This window comes from Nestor notabilis, unplaced genomic scaffold (assembly GCF_000696875.1).
Source record: "Nestor notabilis isolate BGI_N333 unplaced genomic scaffold, ASM69687v1 scaffold4836, whole genome shotgun sequence".
Taxonomy (NCBI): Eukaryota; Metazoa; Chordata; class Aves; order Psittaciformes; family Psittacidae; genus Nestor; species Nestor notabilis.
In genome coordinates, this window is record NW_009932231.1 from 66651 (window position 1) to 89694 (window position 23044).

General features: G+C 39.6%; 1 protein-coding gene across 1 annotated transcript in view; it reads left to right on the forward strand.

Annotated features, from left to right (window-relative positions):
• PTPN5 (protein tyrosine phosphatase, non-receptor type 5 (striatum-enriched)) overlaps positions 1-15094 on the forward strand; it is a 77987-nt gene extending 62893 nt beyond the window's left edge. Inside the window, exons 10-13 of the mRNA XM_010016260.1 lie at positions 2952-3062; positions 7290-7450; positions 10917-11030; positions 14732-15094. Of these exons, the coding sequence (XP_010014562.1) occupies positions 2952-3062; positions 7290-7450; positions 10917-11030; positions 14732-14825 (480 nt within the window). The 3' untranslated portion in view covers positions 14826-15094. The remainder of the gene's footprint in view (positions 1-2951; positions 3063-7289; positions 7451-10916; positions 11031-14731) is intronic.
• The last annotated feature ends 7950 nt before the right edge of the window (positions 15095-23044 follow it).

Consider the following 23044-nt stretch of genomic DNA (forward strand, 5'->3'; position numbering starts at 1 on the left):
CTCTCTAAAGGAATCAAAAACAATAGTACCCCATGACTACTAAGATTGAATATCTTTAATCAGCAAAGTTGGTGCAGCTTTATCTTGCATTTATTGTGATTCAGTGTCTGTATCCACATTTCAGTGAGGCTATCCCTGACTTGTGAAAGATGTTTGTTACAATGATCAACAACTAGAACTGACTTGGGTATGGAGGACCTTTTCCTGAATGTGTCTAGAAAATGCTTTTGAAATACTGAAATTAAGATGCTGACAATATCTATTCACCACCTACTTCCTGAATGTAAGCTGTCATGGTGTTTCTGCTAATCCACCTAACATGATCCTTGTTTGCAGTTTATAATACTGCTGCCCTCCAGCTGTTCATTACTTACCTGCTGAATTATTTGCCCCATAGCAAAGTTGCAAGAACCACGTGCCTGGGCTTCAGTTCACACACAGGTAGCTGTGCTTACATCTGCTTCTATTGGCAGTGTAGGTTGTGAGAAAGTGGTCTAGGCATGTGTTGGGCTCTGCATCCCCCTTCCCACTGGTAGCAAGGTGTACTGGAGAGATCCAGATCATGTTTCTTAAGCTGCAGCAGCAGCATTTGTCAAAGCTTTTCCCTGAGAACCTATTAGTAATTTGGGTGAGAGAGTTTCCTTTGGGGAAGACACTTAAAAGCCCAAGAATATGGGCATACCTCCATCATACACACAGAATTATAATGGCTTAACTGTCACCTGGAAGCTTAGTGCCCATAATTATGCATGTGCATAAACCTTTAGCTTTCCCCAGTTGTGAGGTAAATACATTTAATCTTGAGCTTTAGTGAAAAAAAGACATGAACAAGACAGACACAGAATCATCGTGCTTTGCAAGTTAAAAATTGTCTGTTGTTAAAATTGGCTGATTGGACACATACTGTCAAGGCATTGCTGATGCAAAATACATTATGCTGATGATATAAATGTTTTGTTTGCACTAACATTTTAAACTCATGTCTGCCTCTATCTGAGAGGCAGCACTGAAGTAATAACTTGCTCATTGATCAGTTGCCAGTTTGTGGCAAGTAAGATGTTAAAATGTTGTGACACAGTGTACCAGAATAATTTAAAGACTTTGAGGTTTAAAGAAGATAATGCAGAGGAAATATTGGTCCTGAATGACATATCTGCTGATAAGTTCTTCCACTATAGTCTTTGTAGCAAGGTTGAATAACAGGAATGTAAAATAACCTTTACATCTGAATTTCACCCATCATATCAGCCTATGCATCATAACAGAGCTGCTGAGTCTTTTCTGATACCTTTTGTGTCAAAAATTAAATGGTGTCAGGAATCTCTGCCATAAATATAGGGTAAGTCCTCTCATGTAAATGTTTTCTATATTCGTTTCCTTTCTTCTGTAGCACATATATGAATAACAGGACTTAGAAGTACATAGATTCAAAACCAAAACCTTTGTTCAGCAATGATGCTGGTAACAGCAGAGGCTCTGTGTTCCTCCTTGGTGCAATGACTTTGCTAATGTGTGTATTAAAAGCTCTGTATCTCAGCCCTCTGTCACATCTAATCTAAACTGACAGACAGCCCACAGAAATGAGTGGGCAGTCTTACTCCACTCCTTTAGCAGAGGAGCGTCTGTGCTATTGATAGCTGCTAGCACTCTTGAAATTTTTTACAATGGGTTCTGCAGTTTAAGAGTAGAGGAAGAAAAATCCCGCAAACTGCGTAAATAATTTTAGAGAGACACAGTGGGCCACACTACCAGTGGGTTATTAACTGATGTACTATGCAGATGGAACAACGCTGGTTCTCCTACACAAAAATTTTGACTCAGTAACTTTGCAAGATACTTTCCTGTTTCCACTTTCTCCTTAAGTGGAATTATTTTTGGTGGGCAAGAGCGAAATGATTTAACTTGCTTCTTTCAAGGTAGGATGCAGTTATGTAAAAGAGGAAGCTTACAAGCATTGTCTTTAACTGGGTTTGTCCAATAGCAGGCTTTTATTCTCCTGTGGTAATGAGATTGCTTCTTCCGTTATCACAAGGGATCCTTTTTCTCGGCTCCTGCCTTGTTCATGTCGTTCCTTGTCCATGAACTAGTTCGTGCACTGTGTTGAAGTGCCTGTCTCTTCCTTTGCATATTGATTAGTTTAAGGAGAAACTGCACAAAAAAACCCAATCTGTCAGCCTTCCTTCCAGGATAGGAGTGCTTACAGATTCTCACCTACTCATCTCTGGTGTATCAGTAACACAATGTACATTTGCAAATGGACTGTAGTTGCTGCTTCTCTAATTGTCAGGTTGTGCTGGCTGCGTCTCTGACTGTTTTGGGGCAAAATCAAATGTAGTAGTCTAATAGCTCTCACAGCTATTGCTTCCTTTCAGTTCCTTAACTTTGAAAGATTCTCAGTGTCCATTAGAAGTGGATTTTGGTACATAATCTAATTCCCAAAGCACCCGCAGTCATGTTCTTTTGTACAAAAACCTATGCAAATTATCATCTTATATTCAGAGAGGATTGACCCATTATAAAAAATAGAAAAGATGTATTTTGTTTCGTATCAGTATGCACACACCACAGAAATATTGATATCTAGTGTATATTATACTAATCATTATTATCTTAAGAAAAGAATTTATCTAATAACACCAAGCACATTGCCACTGGCCTTTCTAATGAATCTTCAAAATGCACATCAGTTGCATACAGATAAATAAGGATGTGTGTATTTAAATCATTGGTTTGTCATTACTTGATTTATGCATTTTTAATCATGCAATCAGGCTATTACGAATGCAGCAAAAATCAGCTGAAACGTGGTCTCTGTTTAGAAAGTGAAAACTTATTATAGAAACCAAGTTTGTTCATAGTCATCTATGCATGTGCTATATCTAGTTTCAGAGGAGTAAAACTGAACCTCCCTTGATATCTGCTTAACTAGATTTATTTTATATTGCACACAGAAATGTACAGAATATTGGCCAGAGGAACAGGTCACCTACGAAGGAATAGAAATCACAGTTAACAAAGTCATACAAGCAGACGATTACCGTTTAAGGCTCATCACCCTAAAGGTAAATCATCCCAATGTACTTACAGTAGCGTAGCTATCTAAACCCTTAAATAGAGATGTTCATGGAGAGCTGCTTAGGAATCTTCTGCGCATGTACTGCTGTACAAGTACTGCCTTTCCTTACTGAAGTTATTACAGCCTTGCCCAGTTCACCAGCATACAAAGTAAAACAAGTAGTCAGAGATTTAGACTGGATATGAACAATCTGAAAGCTACCAGGCCAATTGTAGTAGTATGGAGTTCACTCAGTGGAAGAAACCAGTGACTCATTCTGTGCCTGTGTCCTCTGCGTTCACTGGCCATTTAGAGTGGCGTGTTAGCTCACAGATGGCTTCTTACCAGCTCTTGCAAGTCATGTCACAGACAGCACTTGTGGAATAATCTGCTAAACTCTGTGATGATGTTCTGTAGAATACAAAGGCTTGTTTGTTCTTTAGGCCATGGGCTTAGGCAAACTGATTATTAAGAGGGAACTTTTACTTGCATGTAATCTTAGACATTTCATAGTATGGGGAGATCCCTAGGAAATTATTAGATTGTGCTTGTCTTTTTAGGGTCGTTATTAGGATGCTGTCAGACTGCTGGATACCCACTAGCTGTTTGTAGCTAAAATGACTTGTGCCACTAACAAGAAGTAGGACAGTTGAGAACTGAGTAAAAGGCATTTTAATTTTGCTTACCTGTCTTCAGTTTCTCTCAGTGGGACTACTGGTCTGCTTGGCACTTGTTAGTGGTGTAGTAGCACCATTTCTGTTCGCTATGACTGAACTCCCATGCTAATTTATTCTTTGAGTGATTTGGCTGACTTGACTTTGAAGATGCTTTAAGGGATCATCCCACTTCAATACACTAAAACTGTTGATGACCTTGAAAAACACTTTCATTACAGCATTCTCCATGCTTACATTTCTAAATATTAGTTTCTTTCCAACTACCTGTATGTGTAGTTTTACGTACCATAAACCGTTCTATCATTTTGTGAATAGAAAGCTTAAACACAGGTTTAATTTTTTTAAGTACTTAAATGCTACTTAGTCTAAAGTAAGAGTCCTGTTTTACAGCTGTTTTCATTGCTTGGTTCTAGAATCTCAAGCTACATGCTTTAATAAGAATAGTCTATTTACATAAACTTCATGCATCTTTCATCTACCATATCTACCCCTGACCTCAGTATAACACTACAATTTATTTCCAAGCTGAAAAAACTCTCCTTTTAGCCAACCAGTTTCAAGTCTCTTCAGCCATATGTTAATAGGCAGAAAGCCAGCATATGAAATCCCATATCTGGATTGAGAGTGTGGAAAGTCTGTCACTCATGCTTTTGGCAAAGGCAGCAAAGAGAAAATCACTCCCTAACAAGTAGGAAGTAAAGAATATTTACAAGCATGTTGCAGACTTGCAGCTCATCCCAGTTTGTTTTTAAGTTAAACAATGTTTTTGTTTTCAGTACTAGTAGGGTAATGTCTCTTTTCCCCCACCCTCAAATGACTTGGTAGTGAAAACTAGAGGAGCCATGAATTGATTCCTGTTTTCCCTTAAATATGAGCGGTCAGAAATATATGGTATCACCACCAGCAATATATGATTACTGCATAAGTTACAGGGTGGACTGTCATACTTCTCTCAGCATTGGGGGCAGGATTTGGCAAGCTTTAGGAATGTAGGAAAATCTGAGGCAATAGGACAAGGCTTGTTTTCTTTTTTTCAAAGGAACTTGCCAGTGTCTAGCCACTGATTCATGATCTCAGCCTGTCATGGTTTAACCCCAGCTGGCAACTAAATACCACACAGCTGTTCGCTCAGTCCTCACCCCCCCACCAACTCCCAGTGGGATGGGGAGGAGAATTGGGGAAAAACCTTAAAAACCCATGGATTTAGATAAGAACAGTAGAAATAAAGTAAAATATAATAATAAAAGGAAATATAGGAATAACACGCACACACACAAAAACCCCAAACAAGTAATGCACAGCACAATTACTTACCACCTGCTGACCAATACCCAGCCCAACCCAAGCAGTGACCCAGCCCCTTCCTGCCGAATCCCCCCAGTTTATATACCGAGCACGACGTTCTTATGGTATGGAATACCTACCTCTTTGGCTGGTTTGGGTCAGCTGTCCTGGCTGTGCTCCTGCCCAACTTCTTGTGCAGCTCCTGGCTGGCAGAGTGTGGGAAACTGGAAAGTCTTTGATTTTGGGTAAGCATTACTTAGCAACAACTAAAACATTGGTGTGTTATCAGCATTATTCTCAGACTAAATCCAAAGCACAACTCTGTACCAGCTATTGGGAAGAAAATCAACTCTGTCACAGCCAAAATCAGGACGCAGCCTCAGCTACAGCATACATGATGGTAAACTTCAAACCATCAATTAAATCTTGCTTTCTCCTAGGTGTTCCAGAGTCTTCTCAGTCTCATGGAAGCACCAATAGAGAATGCTTTGTTAAAGTCAAAGCAGAAGTCTACAGAATCACAAAAGTCAGGCTTCTCTAAGCAGAAGCATAAAACTGGTAACAGCATAGACATGCAGAGTTCATCATTAGAACTTTTTCTGTTTTCTGTTTCTGTCAAATGAGTGACTTTATGTAGCGATTAATGTTTTTCTTCAGATCACTTATCTGCTACTTTTCCCTCAGTATTATTGCCAACATTTTAATTATAATTTTTCGCAACTTAAGAATCCAATGTTTGTAATTTCTGTGGCTCACATGGTGTCACACATTCAAAAGCAACCATGTATATTCATGTTTCAGAGCAATGTTGATCTGATTTACTGGTAGTAAATCAGTAGTGAGCTCAAGTACTATTCATGGCAACTAGTTATGCCCTCTTAACTAGAATATCTTCTCACTAGGGTAAATAACCTAAGGCCAGGCTCTGTGCTATGATAGTAAGCCTCTCTTCTTAAGCTGTACTTAAACTGAGCTTAAGGTTCCTATAGCTGTGTTTCAATGAGCACTTTAAACCTAGTATAAGCTGGAATAGCAGCTCAATGAAGACCAGCCTCCCCTTGTCTGGCTCTCTTGTTCCTATGCTTAAGCTGTTCCCTATGTACCCATACAAGCGTGTATGTGACTGTGTGGTAACCCAAAGGGGGCAACTGATCAATCTATCTGAAAATAAATCTAGTATGACAAAGAAAAAGGGTTTTTCTAGATCACTTCCCTAGTCTCGTTCACTGTGAAGCTATGCAAAAGCCTAGTTGACCAAAGAAAAGGATGGAAAGTGGCACAACCACAGAGCACTTTTAACATCCAGTGACTGTCATAGGGACTTAGGAGTGTAGATGACAGAAACTATTTCCAGATTTTTGTGTCTGGTTCTTTAGAAAGAGCCAAATTTGTTCCGTTTTTCCTCCCCTCTTAAACTCAGCCAGCCAAGTGTTTAAGGGAAAGTTGTGGAAGCTAACACTTCTGTTCCCAGACCTTTTGAAGACATTTGCTTACTTAGCCCTATGCCAGCTGGCTTATGTAATGGCTGAAAGGGTAAGGCCAGTTCCCTGAGCTCCATGTTAAATATTTGGCTATTTTAGAAATCAGGCAGAAGGATGTCACTTTGAACACACAATCAGAAGCACACAGTGCTACTTGGCACTCAGAAAAGGTAACAGCATATTTGCTATGTTCGTAGCCATGCTGAGACAAAGAGAATTGGAATTCGTGTCTCTCAAAAGCCCTGGACTGCAGCTAGATACAATTCCCACCTTCCAGTGTCTCTGAATTTCTCACCATGTCTAAGAGAAGAGCAGAATTGACAGAAAACTGATATAAGTCTGTCTATCAGAAGAGATAGAAAAATAAGCTCCTATCTATCTTTCTATCTGTGACAGAGATAGGGCTCCTGGCTCTTCGTCTGTCAAATACTTTATGAAAGCAATTATGTCACAAGCACAACTCTGGCTCTGCTGAATGAATCTGTCAAGAGAGAACAGACTGCCTGGAGTGTTTTGCACACGCTTCTTGGCGCTAAAAGAGCAGAACACTTGGCGGTGGGGAAGGGGAGGAAAAGAACGGAAGAATTATATTTTTTAAGGCAGTTTACTGAAGTGCAGACATGATACTTGAAATCCGGATTTCTGCATTGTGTGGCTTGCCATTTGAATCTCCTGTTCCATTAAGCGTTGACCTACTCATCTCATTCTTAAAGGGAAGGCCAGGTTTTGGTATCAATCTGCAACCAGAAGTTATTTTAAAACTTTATGCTGTTTATCTTAACTGGATTGCAGAAAGGAGAAGAAGTCAGAAATTTGAAACATTACTGGTACACATCTTGGCCAGACCAGAAGACACCAGATCAAGCCCCTCCTCTGTTACAGCTAGTACTGGAAGTGGAAGAGGCCATGCAGAGTGCAGAAGAGAATAATGCACCAGTGATTGTTCACTGCAGGTAAATAAATATTGTTTCTGACTTCTATTGTGTCTGACTTCTAAGGGCTTCTTCATGTACAGTGGCATAATGCAGATATTGCCATATTGGCCTTGAGTCAGACATGGGAGATGTTGCCCAACTGCTTCTGTGAAATGCTTGGAACTTCTAAAATTTAATGACAGTAATTTTCTACTACCAAGTGTTGCATTCAGATGCAGCCTGAGCTGAACACACAAGCTGGTGATGGCCCAGTTACCTGTAAGAACAATCTTGTTTCATTTGCTTTACTAGTAATATATGCCTTTAATGATCTTAAAAGGGCCAGGTTACCAAAGATTAACATGCTGTGAGTGAAACTGAGTTTGAAGACACACGCAAGTGGAAAAATGAAAGCATTCAACTTTAAGCCTCAAAACCCCATTTTGTAGTTTCCTTCTTTGATTTAAAAAAAATCGTTATTAGGCCAAAGACAATAATTTAAGTTAAATACATAAAACAAATGAAATAGTGGCAAAGCTGATTGCAGCAAATACCAGTGAACCAACAGGAAATGTATGCTGCTGATAGTAAAACTGAAGCATCCGTGAAAAGCCCCTGGCAAAGATGAAACCTTTTTATATAAAAGAAGCAAAATCTTTATAGTCACTTGAAACCTGATGATAAAATTGTAATTATCAATCATAGAGCAGAAAAAAAAGCATGAAGATAGATACTTCTGTCTTCAGAAAGAAGTAGGATGGTGTACTTACCACTTGTAGACATGGTTGTACATTCTTTTGCTCTGCTAATTAGGGATCATGTTAAACGACTGCTAACCATTATTAAATCAGCTATACTGGATGATTTCACCCAAGAGTGTTTAAAAAATTTGTCTGAAACATTGAAGTTCAGTATAGCTGAATTCTAGTTCTTAAAAGCTGGAGAAGTTCCAGAGGTCTAAAAGCAAGTCCTGTTTTGCAAGTGTTTGGAAAAGTTAAATGTGATTACTTGAAAACTACGAGTCAGTTCCCAAAATAATTCTTCCAGGTGAGTAGTGGAAAGCCTGATGAGCAATGCAGTAATCTTGCCAGGGTAATTTTCCATAATTTCAATAACATACATTTTGCTAAATTTTCTTTGTGATTTTTTGTAAGGAATTTTACTTGGTTTTGCATAACGTTTTCTAGGAAATGGCAGATGGTTGCTATCCAAAAGCCATAGTAAATGGGGTATTATCATACACTGGAAATGTTTTTAAAGAGAGGCTTGGCATGAATGGTTGGTAGCCCAGTGTCATCAAAGATCCACCTATAAGCTAATATGGAGTAATCGCTAGTAAAATGTTCGTATGATGCCACATGTCCAGTTTTTCTGCCTGTTTTTTAAAACAGATTTTGACAAATTGGGGAGAGTTCAGAGAAAAATAAGAAATGGTTTGTAAGAAGGTCCCCTTTGTCCTTGGAAATCTGTGACTCTCTAAGAGCTCCTTGAAGTATTATGGTATTTGCTGCAGGTAAAGATTCTGGTCACCATGTCACTCTTGCTTTGCATACTTGTTTTGTCCTCTTGTATAGTGTCATCCCCATGACACAGTAATAATTTGGGGGGAAATGGGGCATTTTTATTTGAAGTAATTACTAAGAGACATGGTGATAGGATTATAAAGTATTATATGTGATAAGTATGGACCAAAGCCCTTTCAGATTATTCTAGTTGCAATCAGTTTTATCTGAAGAAGGAATTGAATACACTGTCTCTATTTGAGAGTGGTATATGCAGCAAGCCATTAGACAAGGCTCGTGTTACACTGAATACTGTAGCTGCTTTGGCCTTTGTGGGATATCCTCAGTAGAACATAATCACTGTGGTCAAGGCCTTCAGCGATGTAACATAATGCACCTTAAAGTAAAAAAAGATACAAACCTAATCATGAAGCTACTCTTAAAAGCAGCTTCATGTTAGAGTCAGGCTAGTGGTCCTGTGGATAATGTGCCACTCTTGGACAGTCTTGGAGGGATTATGATTTTATCTCAGCCACTGAGAGACCTGCAGCTTGTCCTAGGACAAGTGCTTTGTCAGTGCTGTTTGCTTTATCTAAAAACAGGTGGTGTTCCCTCCCTTTGCAAAACACGCTGAGGTCTATGAATAGGAAACAGTGTACAAGAGGTGTGTACTGTGACCTGTTTGGTTATGGCATCAATTAGAAGACATTTTTTCCCTTCAACCCCCCCCCCCTTTTTTTTGTCTCCTTTTTAACCACTGATGTACATTCACATGCAGCAAAGAGTCCCCTGAAATATTTGAAGTTATAATGAACAAATTAGAAGTAGCAAAAAAAAGAGTCAGGACATGAAGTATAGAGAGCTTCAGGGACAAAAATTTTAAGTCAGATAGATAGGTTCGTCCATCACAATTATTTGAAGACTGAGATGAGTTCTTAATAAGACCATCTCCCAAACTTGCATTGTATTGCCTTGATCATTCTGTACTAGAAGTTAAAATTATGCCAGTGTAGCTGTTTTCCCAAAAAGCATAAACTCAGAGTAAAAAAAGTGTCTATACGGTCCAAGAAGCAGTATTAGGACTTTGCAAATAGCAGCTAACTGCAAACTCTGTTGTTCCTTGTAGACTTGTTGCCAGTGTTTTTGCATTACAACTTTAGCACAGTTTAAATGGAAGCAAGATTTCTTGCAGTTGTGTCAAGGAATTATTCCTGAGTATGCTTACTTAATTATTTTACGCATAAGATGGTCTTTCAGTTTTTGCTGCTGTTTTTTTATTAAGTGATAAGAAGAATTCACAGCTTCAATAGCACTGTGCCTTTGAGAACAAAATCAATTTTGGTCATTAAGCAAGGGCTGAATCAGATATAAAGGTGTTCAGGAAAGACAGAAATTTCTTTAATAGTGAATTTGTTGTATCCTGCACTAATTCAGAGAATTACTAGATTGTAGATCTGATCAGCAAATGACTTCACATTTGTCATAGTGCTGTTAGCTCTAACTATTTAAGCAAGGGTTGTTGGCTTGATTTTTGTTTGTTTCTTTTTGTTTCTTTTCTTTTTTTTTTTTTTTTTTTACTATACATGTGAATGAAAATAGCTTTCAAAGAAGCTATTAGGATTAAGAATCTCAAAACACAGGTTGTCTTCAAAGCAAGATTTGCCCTCAAACTAAGTCTAACTAAGAAATACTGTTTAACTGCTTATTTACAGTGGTTCAATGACATATTGGGTCAAACGGTACCCATTAATATTCAATTTTTAGCACTGTATGTGCAGTGTTCACTCTTTTGCTGTGAGTGGCTCACGCTTAATTCTATTCTCCAGTTGAAGTTAGTATCTTTTCCTAGTTACGGGTTTATATTTGCAAGTACCCTGGCAAAGGCTGGTGGGAGGAAAGGGATGATGGGGTTTGATTGCTGGTTTAATGGCGCTCATTGAACAAGAAAGTTCCAAAGCCATTCTAACATCTCCACTGCCTCTCTCTGCTTTTCCTTCCCTTAGTGCAGGCATCGGGAGGACTGGCTGCTTTATTGCAACTAGTGTCTGCTGTAAACAGCTGAAGAGCGAGGGCATAGTTGACATATTGCGAACAGCCTGCCAGTTACGGTTAGACAGGTAAGAAAGCCTGTTTCCTTTCCAGAAAAATGGTAATCTTTGCCTTTACTGAAGGAGAAACAAGTGGGAAGAGGGGAGGAACAAACATGAATGGAGGCCAAGAGAGAATGTTCCTTGAAGGATGTTTTTGTGTTATAAGCAGTTCTGACCTGTAATCTTTGCCTATGAGCAGTAAGCCTTAATGAATAGCCGTAGAAATGAGCTAGAATTACAGGTGGCATCAACATCAGCATAGCTGCACAGCTCAGTGCAGCAAGGGATGATCTTTCACTAGCTGAGGAATTGGCCCCATGTTCATACAGAAGCAAAGGCTCAAAGGTCTTCTGTACTTACGTTCAGAGCCACAGATCAGCATTTTGTTCCCAGGGAGAGTAAAGAAAATGGCCTTGCATATGTGGAACTGTGAGCACTGTTGGGAGGGCATGTCTGCTTGGGACATTGCGAGGAGAGGAAGAGTATGCGCAGCCTGGAGTGTTTGCATACATATGAAAGGAGCTGTGAAATTCTCCAGAAATTCAATGGTTTACAGTTAAGCATTTCTTAACACACCACCTTGAGTTTGATTATAAAGTAAACAGACTTGAATTTTGCACCAGAGATGTTATTTTTCCTCTCCCACTGATTTCAAGTGCCATCAAAACATGTCTCAGTGCTCTCTCTAATGATAATGATAAATGTAGTCGGGGGAAGAGATGTCACGAAAAACATACCAGAAATTTTTCTGAGGGGGGGAAAAAAAAAAAAAAAGAACCTCAACCCCACGCTGAACTTTATTTCAGAGGAGAAATTATGCTCAGTGGGAGGCAGAAAATTAAATGCTTGCCGCCCTGCTGAGGCTCTGATAGACAGGGACCTGCAGGGGCTTGGTGGTTTGGCTCTTTCAGTGGATTTCAGGCCAGACAAGGAAAGGCTTCTTGAGAAGAATACCAGAATATGAATACTGAGTGCTGATTATCCATGGCCCAGTGAAATATTTAGCTGGATCTGAAATATCTGTGTATCTGTGACTAATGTTGCAGAGAAAAAATAGCCATACAAGTAAAGGTTGAAGACACCTGCCTACAAATGTGCGTGATACAGAGTGCCAATTAAAAATACTAGCTTTGCAGGTTGAGGGGAACTGGCAGTCATTTACAGAGGCTGAAGAAGGGAGATCACACTTCAAAGAATGCCATGGAAGGAAAGAAGTACTACAGGGACTTCTGTAGCTGCCATGCACTTCTTAAGAGTGGGATGGGATAGGAAAAAGCCATTTGAATCTCATGGGGAAAAAATACTCCAGATGGAAAGCAGTCAGATCACCATATCTTCAACATCTGGAAAATGGGCCTTATGATTTTTTGGCAGTCATGTTGCCATCCATTGTCATTTCACTAAACCCCCTCAAAAGCTCTGGGTGACTTCAAAAGCAACATGAAAGGACAAGACAGTATTCACCTATAGGGAGGAAGACCCTCTCTGTCTCATCCTTTTGTCTTGTGGTTACTAGCTCGAGAAAATAGGGTTGGTGGGAAGGAGTCACTAGGGACTTAGGGAAGAGGGCTGGGTGTAGACCAGAGCAGATATATAAAGGAATGCACCTCACTGCTTCACAGCAGTAGTGGGGTTGATATCAGCCCTGAGAACCACCTTTGAGTTTGCTGTGGGGGTGAAGATCCCTTGGAAGAATTCCGTGCACTGGGCTTTGCACCAGTGGCCAGCAGCTGATCCTGAAATAATCCAGTATTGACTAAGGAGAGGAAGAGATCATTCCTGCATCCTTCCCACAGTCCTGAGAGACATTTGCTGTCATTTCTCACAATGCAACTCAGATGTGAAAGGTTTCTGTGGCAAGTAGGGGTGAAAATATAATTTCTCGGTTCTGTGCCAAAGCCTGGACAGCAAACACATGTCACAGTGTTCATGTGTGTGGGAAGGGGAGGAAGCCACCACATAGCAGGAAACCAGATAAAAAGGAAAATAATTTCCTGCGGTCTGAAACTCAGTGGCCACCCTAGTGCTTCTGTTGCTACAACTTCAGGGTGCAACCCCACTGTTAATGGAATTGCATGGAAAGTAATTGCCAGATATGACTAACGTTCCTTGTGTGTCATGGACTCGCGTAAATGTATTTCAGTCCTGTGTGCAGCACAGAAGGGCTCAGGAACAGCTTGACTGTGAGCTAGTATTAAGTAGAGGAGATGGGAAGGAGATGCTCAGCTAGGAAATAGTTTCTTTTGAAACACAGTGTGTGTTTCCCACCTTTGCTTGTTGATGAGAGGTTGGAGCATGGGTTCTTGCCCTTTCCTGCTCATTGTCAAGCGTTACTTCAAACAGCCACTTAACTTCAAAAGGCTGAAGGAGGAGGTCGACTTGCCCACCTATCTACACCTTCCTGGTATGATTATTGTGTGACCCACAATTGTGAAGCTGAACCCCATAGAAAAAGGTAGTTGCCAAAGGAGGGTGCTAGCAGTCTGCTATCCGTTTGGCCCAAAGGAAGCAACCTTTCATTCATTTCCTCTGGTGAAGGTTTCTGATGGAATGTACCATGTCGTTTCCCTCAGACTGACACAGACTGGTTGGCTTTGGTCACCCATGGGTTCCCATGTTCCTTAATCCTACTTGTTTCAGCCTCCTTTTGGTATTGTGTTCTTGGCATACGTGCACCAGCAGCAATGCTGGCACAATTCTACATGCATCTTCTGTGAATTTGAGTCATGGGGTTTAATTATAATGGGTTATCAAGAGATCTTATCACTGTTGCTGAGGTACTCCTAGCAGAATTCTAAATGTTAGTAAAATCTGCTTAAAATGGACAACTTTATCCTAGTTGGTTTTGTTCACTTCTATTTCCCGTTGTAGTACTTCTGTTGATTAACATGCTACTTGCAAATATACAGAGGCTAATGATATATGGAAAAGCAGACTGTTCTGCTCCTGCTTGCATTTCCTTTCACATTTGCAGTTTTAAAGAGAACAGCAAAAGCTGAATCAAAAGCTGAACCAAAAGAGATTTCTGTGCTGGGGTCTTTTACCAATCAAGATGTGTATAGCAGTCAATTCAGTTACAAATCTGAGTGTCTTTCATCAAAGTTCCATTGTGCGTTCCAAAACCTGCTGGCCATCCCCTAGTTCCCTGGTGAACTTGCCAAATGAGCAGTGTGGAATGGCATGGAGAAAAGAACCTTCATTCCAGAATGTGGAAGTTGTATGCTACATCAGTCGTCTGAGCTGGCCTGGCCTGGCCCTCTATGATCCTGAATTCACAGCTGCTAATGCAGCTGTGAAGTCTTGGGTAAACTACTTGCCCTCTTTATTCCCCCTGCTCCCATCTATCTATCTAGAGCATTGGGGTGGGGATTGCTTTTCATGGTGTTTAAGATGGTGCTTGGACTGTAGGTGCTCCAGTGATATGAATGTAAATGACAATGGTGTTGCCTTGCTGGATGAGAGCCTCTGAGAAGAAAAGTGAAGGTGAAGCCCCATTCCTGTTCTGACTACCTTCTGTTCCTTGGTTAGCAGAGACTTTCAAAATGGAGCTGGAGGTCAGACTGTAAGCTGGTTGTAATCAATGAATGGGCACTTCTCACTTATTTCAGGAAGCTTTGGAAGAGACCTTTTGTGTGTAACACAAGCTTCATTTTAGCTGTGCCATTTCTTCGTATGTTTGCATATAATAAGGCTACTGTTTCCCTCCCCTTTTTTTCTTTCCTTTTCAGGGGAGGAATGATCCAGACTTGTGAACAGTATCAATTTGTCCATCATGTCATGAGCTTGTACGGAAAACAGCTTTCTAGAGCTGCAGAAGAATAAATGTTCATGATATTCCTAAAGGCTAAAACCAAGAGAACTTTTGACTGCATTCAGATATATTTCAGATCTGATAAGAGACATGGTAACCTAGCTGTCTTAGCTGGAAAAATATATTACTTTACTTTGATATTGCTTTTATGCTCTTGTTTGCATTGACATTTAAGAGCTGAGGTATGCCTTGTCTTAAACATATGTGACAGGACATGATCTTCACCAAAAAAGGCTTATTTATACTGTAAATAAGAATAGTAGCTTCATTTGTTACAAAAACGAGGAAAAAAAAATAAGAAAAAAAATCCACTGTCTTCAGTTTGCTATTTTTAAAAGATCATTGCTAATATATTCAAATACAGTGTGAAACTTTTTGAATTGTCATGCTGAAATGTGGCGTATATTGACTAAGCTTGAAAGTAACCTTTTGCCTATTTCTGATTGTTTTTACATATAAAATTACCGAATACTGTGTATATCGTAAACCTTCTGAGCCTCTGCGTTGAAAGATTCAAGTAGATTCACATTGAAATGATGTTTCACACATCATCTTTGCTTGTTTATTTTTTCTAAAGCAGTCCACCACCAGTGTTACCAGAACTAAAGGGGAGAGGGGGGCATATTTCAATGATATGAGTCTAATTCTTACCTCTAGTTCTTACCAGCAATGTGCTCCAGTATCACGACAGCTGGGTGAATCTGAGGAGAATAGTAGAAGTTAATCTGAACAGAAATTCTTCATGCTTTACCTTTTCTTTGTCAATATTTTGGCATCTCATTCTGCCACCAGATTTGATTTTTGCAAATAGTTTCTCTTTTTACGTAGTCAGATGACAATCCGAATACAATTTCCTCTGAAATTTGAGGTTTAAAATCAGATGAGGAATTTTCTGAGTTAAATTAATCTTTGTTAAAAATGTGATAAAATCACTTGTGTTTTATGAAATCAAAATAGTTTCAAAACTTTGAGGGTGATGGGGTGCCCAGTGTTCATTTAAATTAATGCAAATCCTATAGGGAGCTTTAAAAAAAATCATTGTGAATGTGTTGGCTGCTTTCTGATAAATTTGCCCTTAAACCAAATTCAGACAATCATTAGCCCATTCTAATCACTAGTCCAGGCAGCAATGTTTCCTTTTCAATAATACAGACTGCTACCCATATTTTTCTTTTTAGACCTCAATCAGGCTCTGAAGACTTCAATTTATGGTTTTTGCTTAGAGGTAAGCACATGTTTAAGTGCTTTATTGAACACAGAAAAATGGAGGTACACAGGACCCTTAACATGAAAGATGAGTGGTTTGTGAATAGAAGCTATAATGATCTACTAAAAATACTTTTGCTTCTCTTTATTTGTAACAATAACCAAAACCCACTGCTTTTATTAGTGCAGGAGATTCTGAGAACTTACTGCACTTCCTAATCTGGAGAAGGTAAAGCAGCTCTCAGAACAATAAGGGCTGACCCTGCTCCCACTGAGATTTTGCCATTGACGTCAATAGGTGCAGGGTAGGGCCTGAAATGTTATGCCTACAACTTCACCACTGTGGGGAAAGTTTCCCAGAATTTCAATACACATCTTTGTGTTTATTCTGTATCCATGAACCTGTAAAAAATCCTGTCAGCAGGGTTTGCATGAATGTGTGGCAAAATGTGTTATCTTTAAACCACTTGATTTTATTGCTGTATTTAAAATATTTCCTTCAGTGACAAGTTAGCAGGAAGAACTGGCATTCTTTTTAAAAATACTGGTGGTACTCATTAAATAGAGCAATAAACTTAAGCTTTTGAGCATAACATGACTGTTAGTTTTATGTAAACCTTGCTAGCTCCCCACTGCTACTGATTCTTTCAAAGGGATAACACTATTCCATCTAAGTACTCCTTAGAAATAAGAGGCAACACTGATGTTGTGAATAACATTGTAAGTGAAACCCCCCATAAACATTTTCAGCTGTTCAGTGCCCTTTAGTGTCATAACTCAGTGAATAAAATTACTTTTCTGTCATCAGCTTCCTGTGCATCTCCAAAATCATATTTGTTGATGATTGATAGGAGTGTGCATATAGGAGCAAAGTTCTATGTATAAGTTGCCTTCTGTACAAGGAGACTTTCTAGCACTGAATTGCTTTTTGGGAAACAAAGTATAAAGGGCTATAAGATACTAACTTTTAGAGGTCCTTGTGCAGATGTTCAGCAGTTATTAGTTGGCAATACTTCACTGATTTTAGTAGAAGTGAGTGACTTATACTGATGAAGGAAATTTAGCCTGCTCTCCATTCCCATTTTACATATGTGGAATGACCTGAGCAAGTGGCCGTTGATAGAATCAGGCTGATTTACATTCACTCACTAGTACAAAGCAAATGTCAGCCTAGTTGCACAGTCTGGTTATGAGGGCTGCACTGCAGCCATCTCACACCAGGCAAGAGTTGCCACTTGATCAGGATCAAAATATTGATATGCCTTGTTATTTTGTCTAACAGATTTGGAACTAATCCTCCTATTTACTCTTCAGCCTTACTGTAAATAACATATTCCTCTCTCTCTCTCTTTTTTTTTTTTTTTTTTCCTTTTTAGTAGAATGTAGGGTCTGAAGGACCTTGTATCAGCTGTTCTCATCTGTTCTGACAGCAGAGGTAGTTTTAAGAAGTGCTTAGGATTAGCAGAAAGAAGCTGTGGCCACGCAGAAGCACTCAAGATGAGTGGGGCTGCTGCTTCTGTAATCAATAGGTTTGAAACTAAGCTGACAATAGGAATTAAGCAAAGTTATGTGTCTTATTAGACGTCTCTTTTTACTGGGCACTCTCTCCCTTTTAAAAAAAAAAAATAAAAGAAAATTCCTAGCAGTTTTCATTCACTCTCTTCAGCTCACTACCTAGGCCTCTGCGTACCGAAGACTACAGCATTAATGCCTACAAAGTTGTTTCCCAAAGGACTGAATGCCTCTCTCCAGGTGGGTTAGCGTATAACAGGGCAAACCCTAGCTCAGTGCCTCACTTGTTTGCTGGTCAGTTGGTCATTGGCCATCACACGTAAGCAGTATTACCCTGTTTATGCTTCTGTCATGGTAACAGACTAATGATACACTCTGTTCTTTCGTAGGTACTCTGAGATCGGCAGATACAGAGTCATGTAAGAACAAAAACTAAGATTGCACTTGAGAGTAAGAGCTGTCCCCAGGTAAAGCTGAAGGATCTTTCATGTCTCTGACTGAAGGATCAAGATAAAGATGACTTAGTCAAAGCATTCTGAAACATCAACTACCTAGCAGTCAAGTATAATAGTGTCATATTTACTTGCAAGACTTTCAGATGTAGCTAACAGTTCTGTGCATTTCCACTACAGTTAGTCTGCTTTGGAAAACCTTTACCTGTGAACTTGCAGTTGCAAAAGGGCTTGAGGCTGAAGAGATCACTAAACAGGACTGTCTTTGCAGTGGAGGAACCATGCAGCTTGCATTTATGTGGTCTTAGAAAGTGTATACCTGTTGATTGTTCAGTTTAAGAGGTTTTAGAACCTGTTAGAAGTGGACCTGCACTACTATTTTTTATGTGTTCTTTCCCTGGAAACCATTTTAAATGAAGAGAAATGGTGAATTTATAGTTTGTTAGCCATGACTGTGTTTGTCTCTATTCTTGACATGAAACATGCTTTATACATTTGATAGAGAGAAAAAACATGATGCTTTGAGATACACTGGGGATAACTTTGTTTCTTCTGCCAGGCCTGTAGATGTACACTTGCTGATGTCTATGAGAGTGACTATCAACTCAGGATAATGTTGGGCAGCTCAGGAGTCCTGCAAGGAAATAGCTCCATTCAAAAGCACAGGAGAAATATCTGAATGAAAGCACCTTCGTGAGTAAGGGACAGGCAGAGAGAACTGGATGCTCTAGACAACACAACCATTGATTTCTAATATCTCCAAGTGAATTTCAGATATTAACAAAGAGGTGAATTCCTTCTGCTTCAGGCAAGGAAAGAGTCCACTCTTCTATGATTACTGATACAGACCAGACACCAGCACCTGAATACAACCGATGCTACATCCTCATGGCATGGTGTGGAAGTCACAGAAGGGGATGCAGTTAACTTTGGTTCAGAAGACCTGCCTAAGCTGGTGCACCATATAATTCTCAGCAGGGCAGCAGTGCCAGGTTTATTTAGTTGATAGTAAAGATCACTGCAGAAAAAGGCTAAATTATTTACTCAAAATTAAAAGCTATGTGGGCAACAGAGCTGGCCTTATGGCACAGGGCATTTGAGAAGCTAAAGCTTAAACAGTCTAGCAAAAGACTCAGGTATTGCAATTCCTGGCCCTTTCGCTCCATGGGATCATGCTACTCAGCTTGTGTTCCCTATTGCTTCTTCATCACTTAATCTGCATGTTGCTTCTTAGGCTTAAAATAAATATAAATAAGTCACTTTATTGCACTAGTTTTAGTCCAGAATGTTGATAGCCAGTGTGTTCCAGGGATCATATCTTCCCTTGAAGAGAGCCTGTCTTCCTAAATGCTATTCAGAGGGCTCAGCCTCTTCTGCCTACTTTTTAATCTCAATACATCTCAGAAGTTTTGGGACAGAGAAGTCTGCAGTATTGTGCATCTTACTAAAGGCATTTATCATTTGGGAAACAGTAGTGTTTGCCTGAGTCAAAATTTTCTTATTATGTCTGACCTTAACTCCCCTAGTCCCAGTAGCAGCCGCAAGGTGTCTGCTTTCCTCTAAAAAGGCAAAGGAAGCACTTTTCTCTAGACATCAGAGGGGAAAAAAGTCCTGCATAGGTCCTTTTGCTCTTTCTTCTTTGCATGCTTAGCTTGTTTGCCTCTGTAGTGGACACAAGGAAGACTGTCAAGAATTAAGCCAGAACTAATAAGGGCACAACAGAAACCTCCTCATGTAAATTAGCTTTGACTCCTGTGTCAGAAGAAGGAAAACCAGACGTAATTGGTTTCACTACATCCACTGTTGTCTTCTTGGTCTTTAGGCTGTCCTGAGGAATATGGAGAGAAAACACTCAATCATCGCAAAGGTCAGGGTAATGAAAAGGTCATCCAGAGTCACTCCTCCCCTTTTTAAGGTCTATGTCTGGCAGTGTGGCCAAACTAAATAATCCAAAATGAAAGATCATCTCATTCATATGCATTGGTTTTCCCCCACAGCAGGGTATGTGCGTAAGCATATGCCCACTCAACATGCCACAGTAGCTGGAGTAAGAACAGAAGCATGAGGGAAGATTCACAAGCACTGTGAAATGAACATGGAAAAGGACTGCTTTGGGTCTGAGTCAGTTTGGATAGGTGGGAGGAATTGGATTGGGTTGGCAGTGTTTTGTTTTTATTGGGAAAAATGTGACTTCCAACCCGGATACCGGGTTTCTCTGTATCTAAGCTAGGCTTTTGTTCCTGAATTAGAATACTGAAGAGGTACGTGAAGTTTTGTTCCTTTATAGATTCATTAGACAAGAAATAAGAAATACCTTATCCACTTTACAGCATTACCAATCTCATTTCCACACACTTGTGATTTGATAAATGCATCTGTGTTAATAAGAACACTAACTTCTAGGGAAGGGAGCACAGAGCCTCTGTCTTGCTGGAATCCTTTAGCCTGTGAACTACAGCATGTATTTGTTTTGGCTGTCTGTATATGAGGTTTTTTTCTCATTGGAAAAGTTGATGATGTTTCAACCTTTGCACGTTTTTGTTGTTTTGTTGGGGTTTTTTTTGTTCTGGGTTTTTTTTTTTTGTTTGTTTGTTTTTTGTTTTTACTTTTTTACGTTTCCGTTTCTTTCTTAGACCAGACGAAATCATTTTATAATCATCAGGAAAGATGGCATATTCCTAGAGGGGTAAGAGGGGGGTGTTGCCATTGCTTTTTCCAAAGTTTGCCCCTAGAATTATTCCTGTTAGCCTGTGGCCAGATTTTTATGTTCTTTGGATTTCTAAGATCCTGTGTTTTGCAAAGCATAACCTATGTGCTTAATGCACTAGACTCTGTCTTCACTCTAATTTAACAGAAGTACAGAGTGGGATCTGTATTCATTATCTTCTTGAGAAGTACCTTACTTGTTGGGAATGAGGCCCTTCTCCATATGACGAAGGGTGACCGAATCTTAGACTTATTAAGGAGTAAACCAGAATTAATTAAAGAATGACCTCTGTAATCTAAAGTTGTGAACTGATACTCTGAAGAGCCTAGTCCCTGATTGAATAACTGAATGAACTGGATGGGTTTGGAAATGGTGGAGACCACTGCCAGTGTAACTTAAAAATGAACAAAGCCAAAGCCTGGCCGTTTCACTGAGGTGTGAAAGGAGCACGGGGGGCTGACTTAAACACCAAAGTGGGATTTACTGAATGTTTAACTGTGTGAAATCTGGACCCACATATTTTTCTTCTAACATGACTGGTAAATTGTTTAATAGTCTGCCTTTGATCGAAGTTTTGAAATGGTGTCACAATCAATTGTAACAAAATCTGGGGTTGGGGAAGTAATGGGTTTTTTTGGTTGGTTTGTTTTTTGTTGTTGTTGGTTTGTTTGTTGAGTTTTGTTTGTTTGGTTTTTTTAAATAAGGTATCCTTTTGGCCTACAGAAGGTTTATTCCTTTTAGCCTCATACTTGAAGGTTTATCATCCTGTTTTTCCAAGAATGAGAAACTGCTGAAGCCAGTGTGAAGGATGAAACAACACAGCCCAGAAGAGGCCAGTATGTATCTAAATTTTGAACTACTTGAAGCCGTATGTGTCCAGTGTAAAGGGACCCAGGTATCTTCCTAGGAATGCAACAATCTAGGGGACTTCATGTGAGCTGAGGAAGGGTGACTAATGGCCTTGAAAGCTTCTGTCTTTTTGTAGGAATGATCAGGACCTTAGCAGCAGGGAAGAGAAAAGATAAAATACACATAAGCATATATTCTCAAGAATGTCGTAATACTTCATATTCTATGGCTGTGGGTGGACAGGGTAGAAATTGCCTGTGTGAGATGAATAGTTTTAGTCTCATCTGCCTTGCTTTTCCATGCCTTCCTTTCCAAGAAAGGAACCTTGTGAAGTACCACTCTCAAGTATAACTCCTTGAGGCACTTAAAACCAAGAGTAAAAGAGCTGCAAAAAGAATGGTGTAGGGAAAGAATTAGCCAAACTTGTCAAACTCTCTCTTCTGTAACTGAAACTAAAATTAAAATTCAATTGCACCAGGTCTCTGTTGTGTGTACTTCAGTGGTACTGACAAGTCTTTTCTTTCTTGAGATCTGGTTTGACCTTAAATATGCACAGATTCTGTTAATAGCACCCATAGTAAATACAGTGCAATAGCCCCATCCTATATATATGTGTTATGAGTGAAGTTAATCTTTCTGCAGGATGCCTGTGCTGTATCTGTGTTACTAAGCACAGAGGTTTGCATTATCGTTTTGTTTTCTTTCTTGCCCACAGTCAAGGTATGGGCACACTGAGTCATGGTGATGGGAAGTAAGAGAGTGTTGCATCCTTCAAGCACAGCCTTTTGGACTCTTGAAGTTGGTTCCAGTCTCATCAAGAAACAGGAACTCTTGTAATTTGACAAGGCTTCCAAAAGCTCATCACTTACTGTTACAGGCAATTTTTCAAACAGAGTGCTTGCTTTCCTGACTGAAGGATAATGAAAGGTAATAGCCCAGCCATTCAGAAAAAATCTGTTTCTTACCAGCCATTTCTGCTCCTTAGCTGGCTAAAACAACTGGATCTTAATCTGTAATATTTTCATGTTCAGGAAATCTGTGGCCAAGGATGAAAATGATGAAAATGCTGATTGGGCAAAAGAAATTAGAAGTAAAGGGAATTCCATTTTTAAGACGAAAGGAGGAACTGTTAAAATGGTGGGTCCTTACTGATTTAAATGCAGCAGTTCTTGTTTCTGCAAAACTTGTGATCAAATGATTTGACTGGGGCTGGAAGAGTTTGACCTTTAATGCATATGTAAATAAGCTTTTCAGTCATGTATGATCTCTTCCATATGACAGATCTGTGACTGTCTATAGTGACAGAAAGATCATATAAGTCTTTATTATATATCACAAAAAATCACAAATCATTCCTGTCAGTGTGCAGAGCACTGCTAATGAACAAATTTCATTCCCAAAGTAGTATCTGTGATGGATGTAAGGTTGTAAGAAGTACCGTAAGTAAAGTAAACCAAGGTTAATCTAATCTCCTCCATAAAGTGGCCAGGAAAGAAGCCATGTA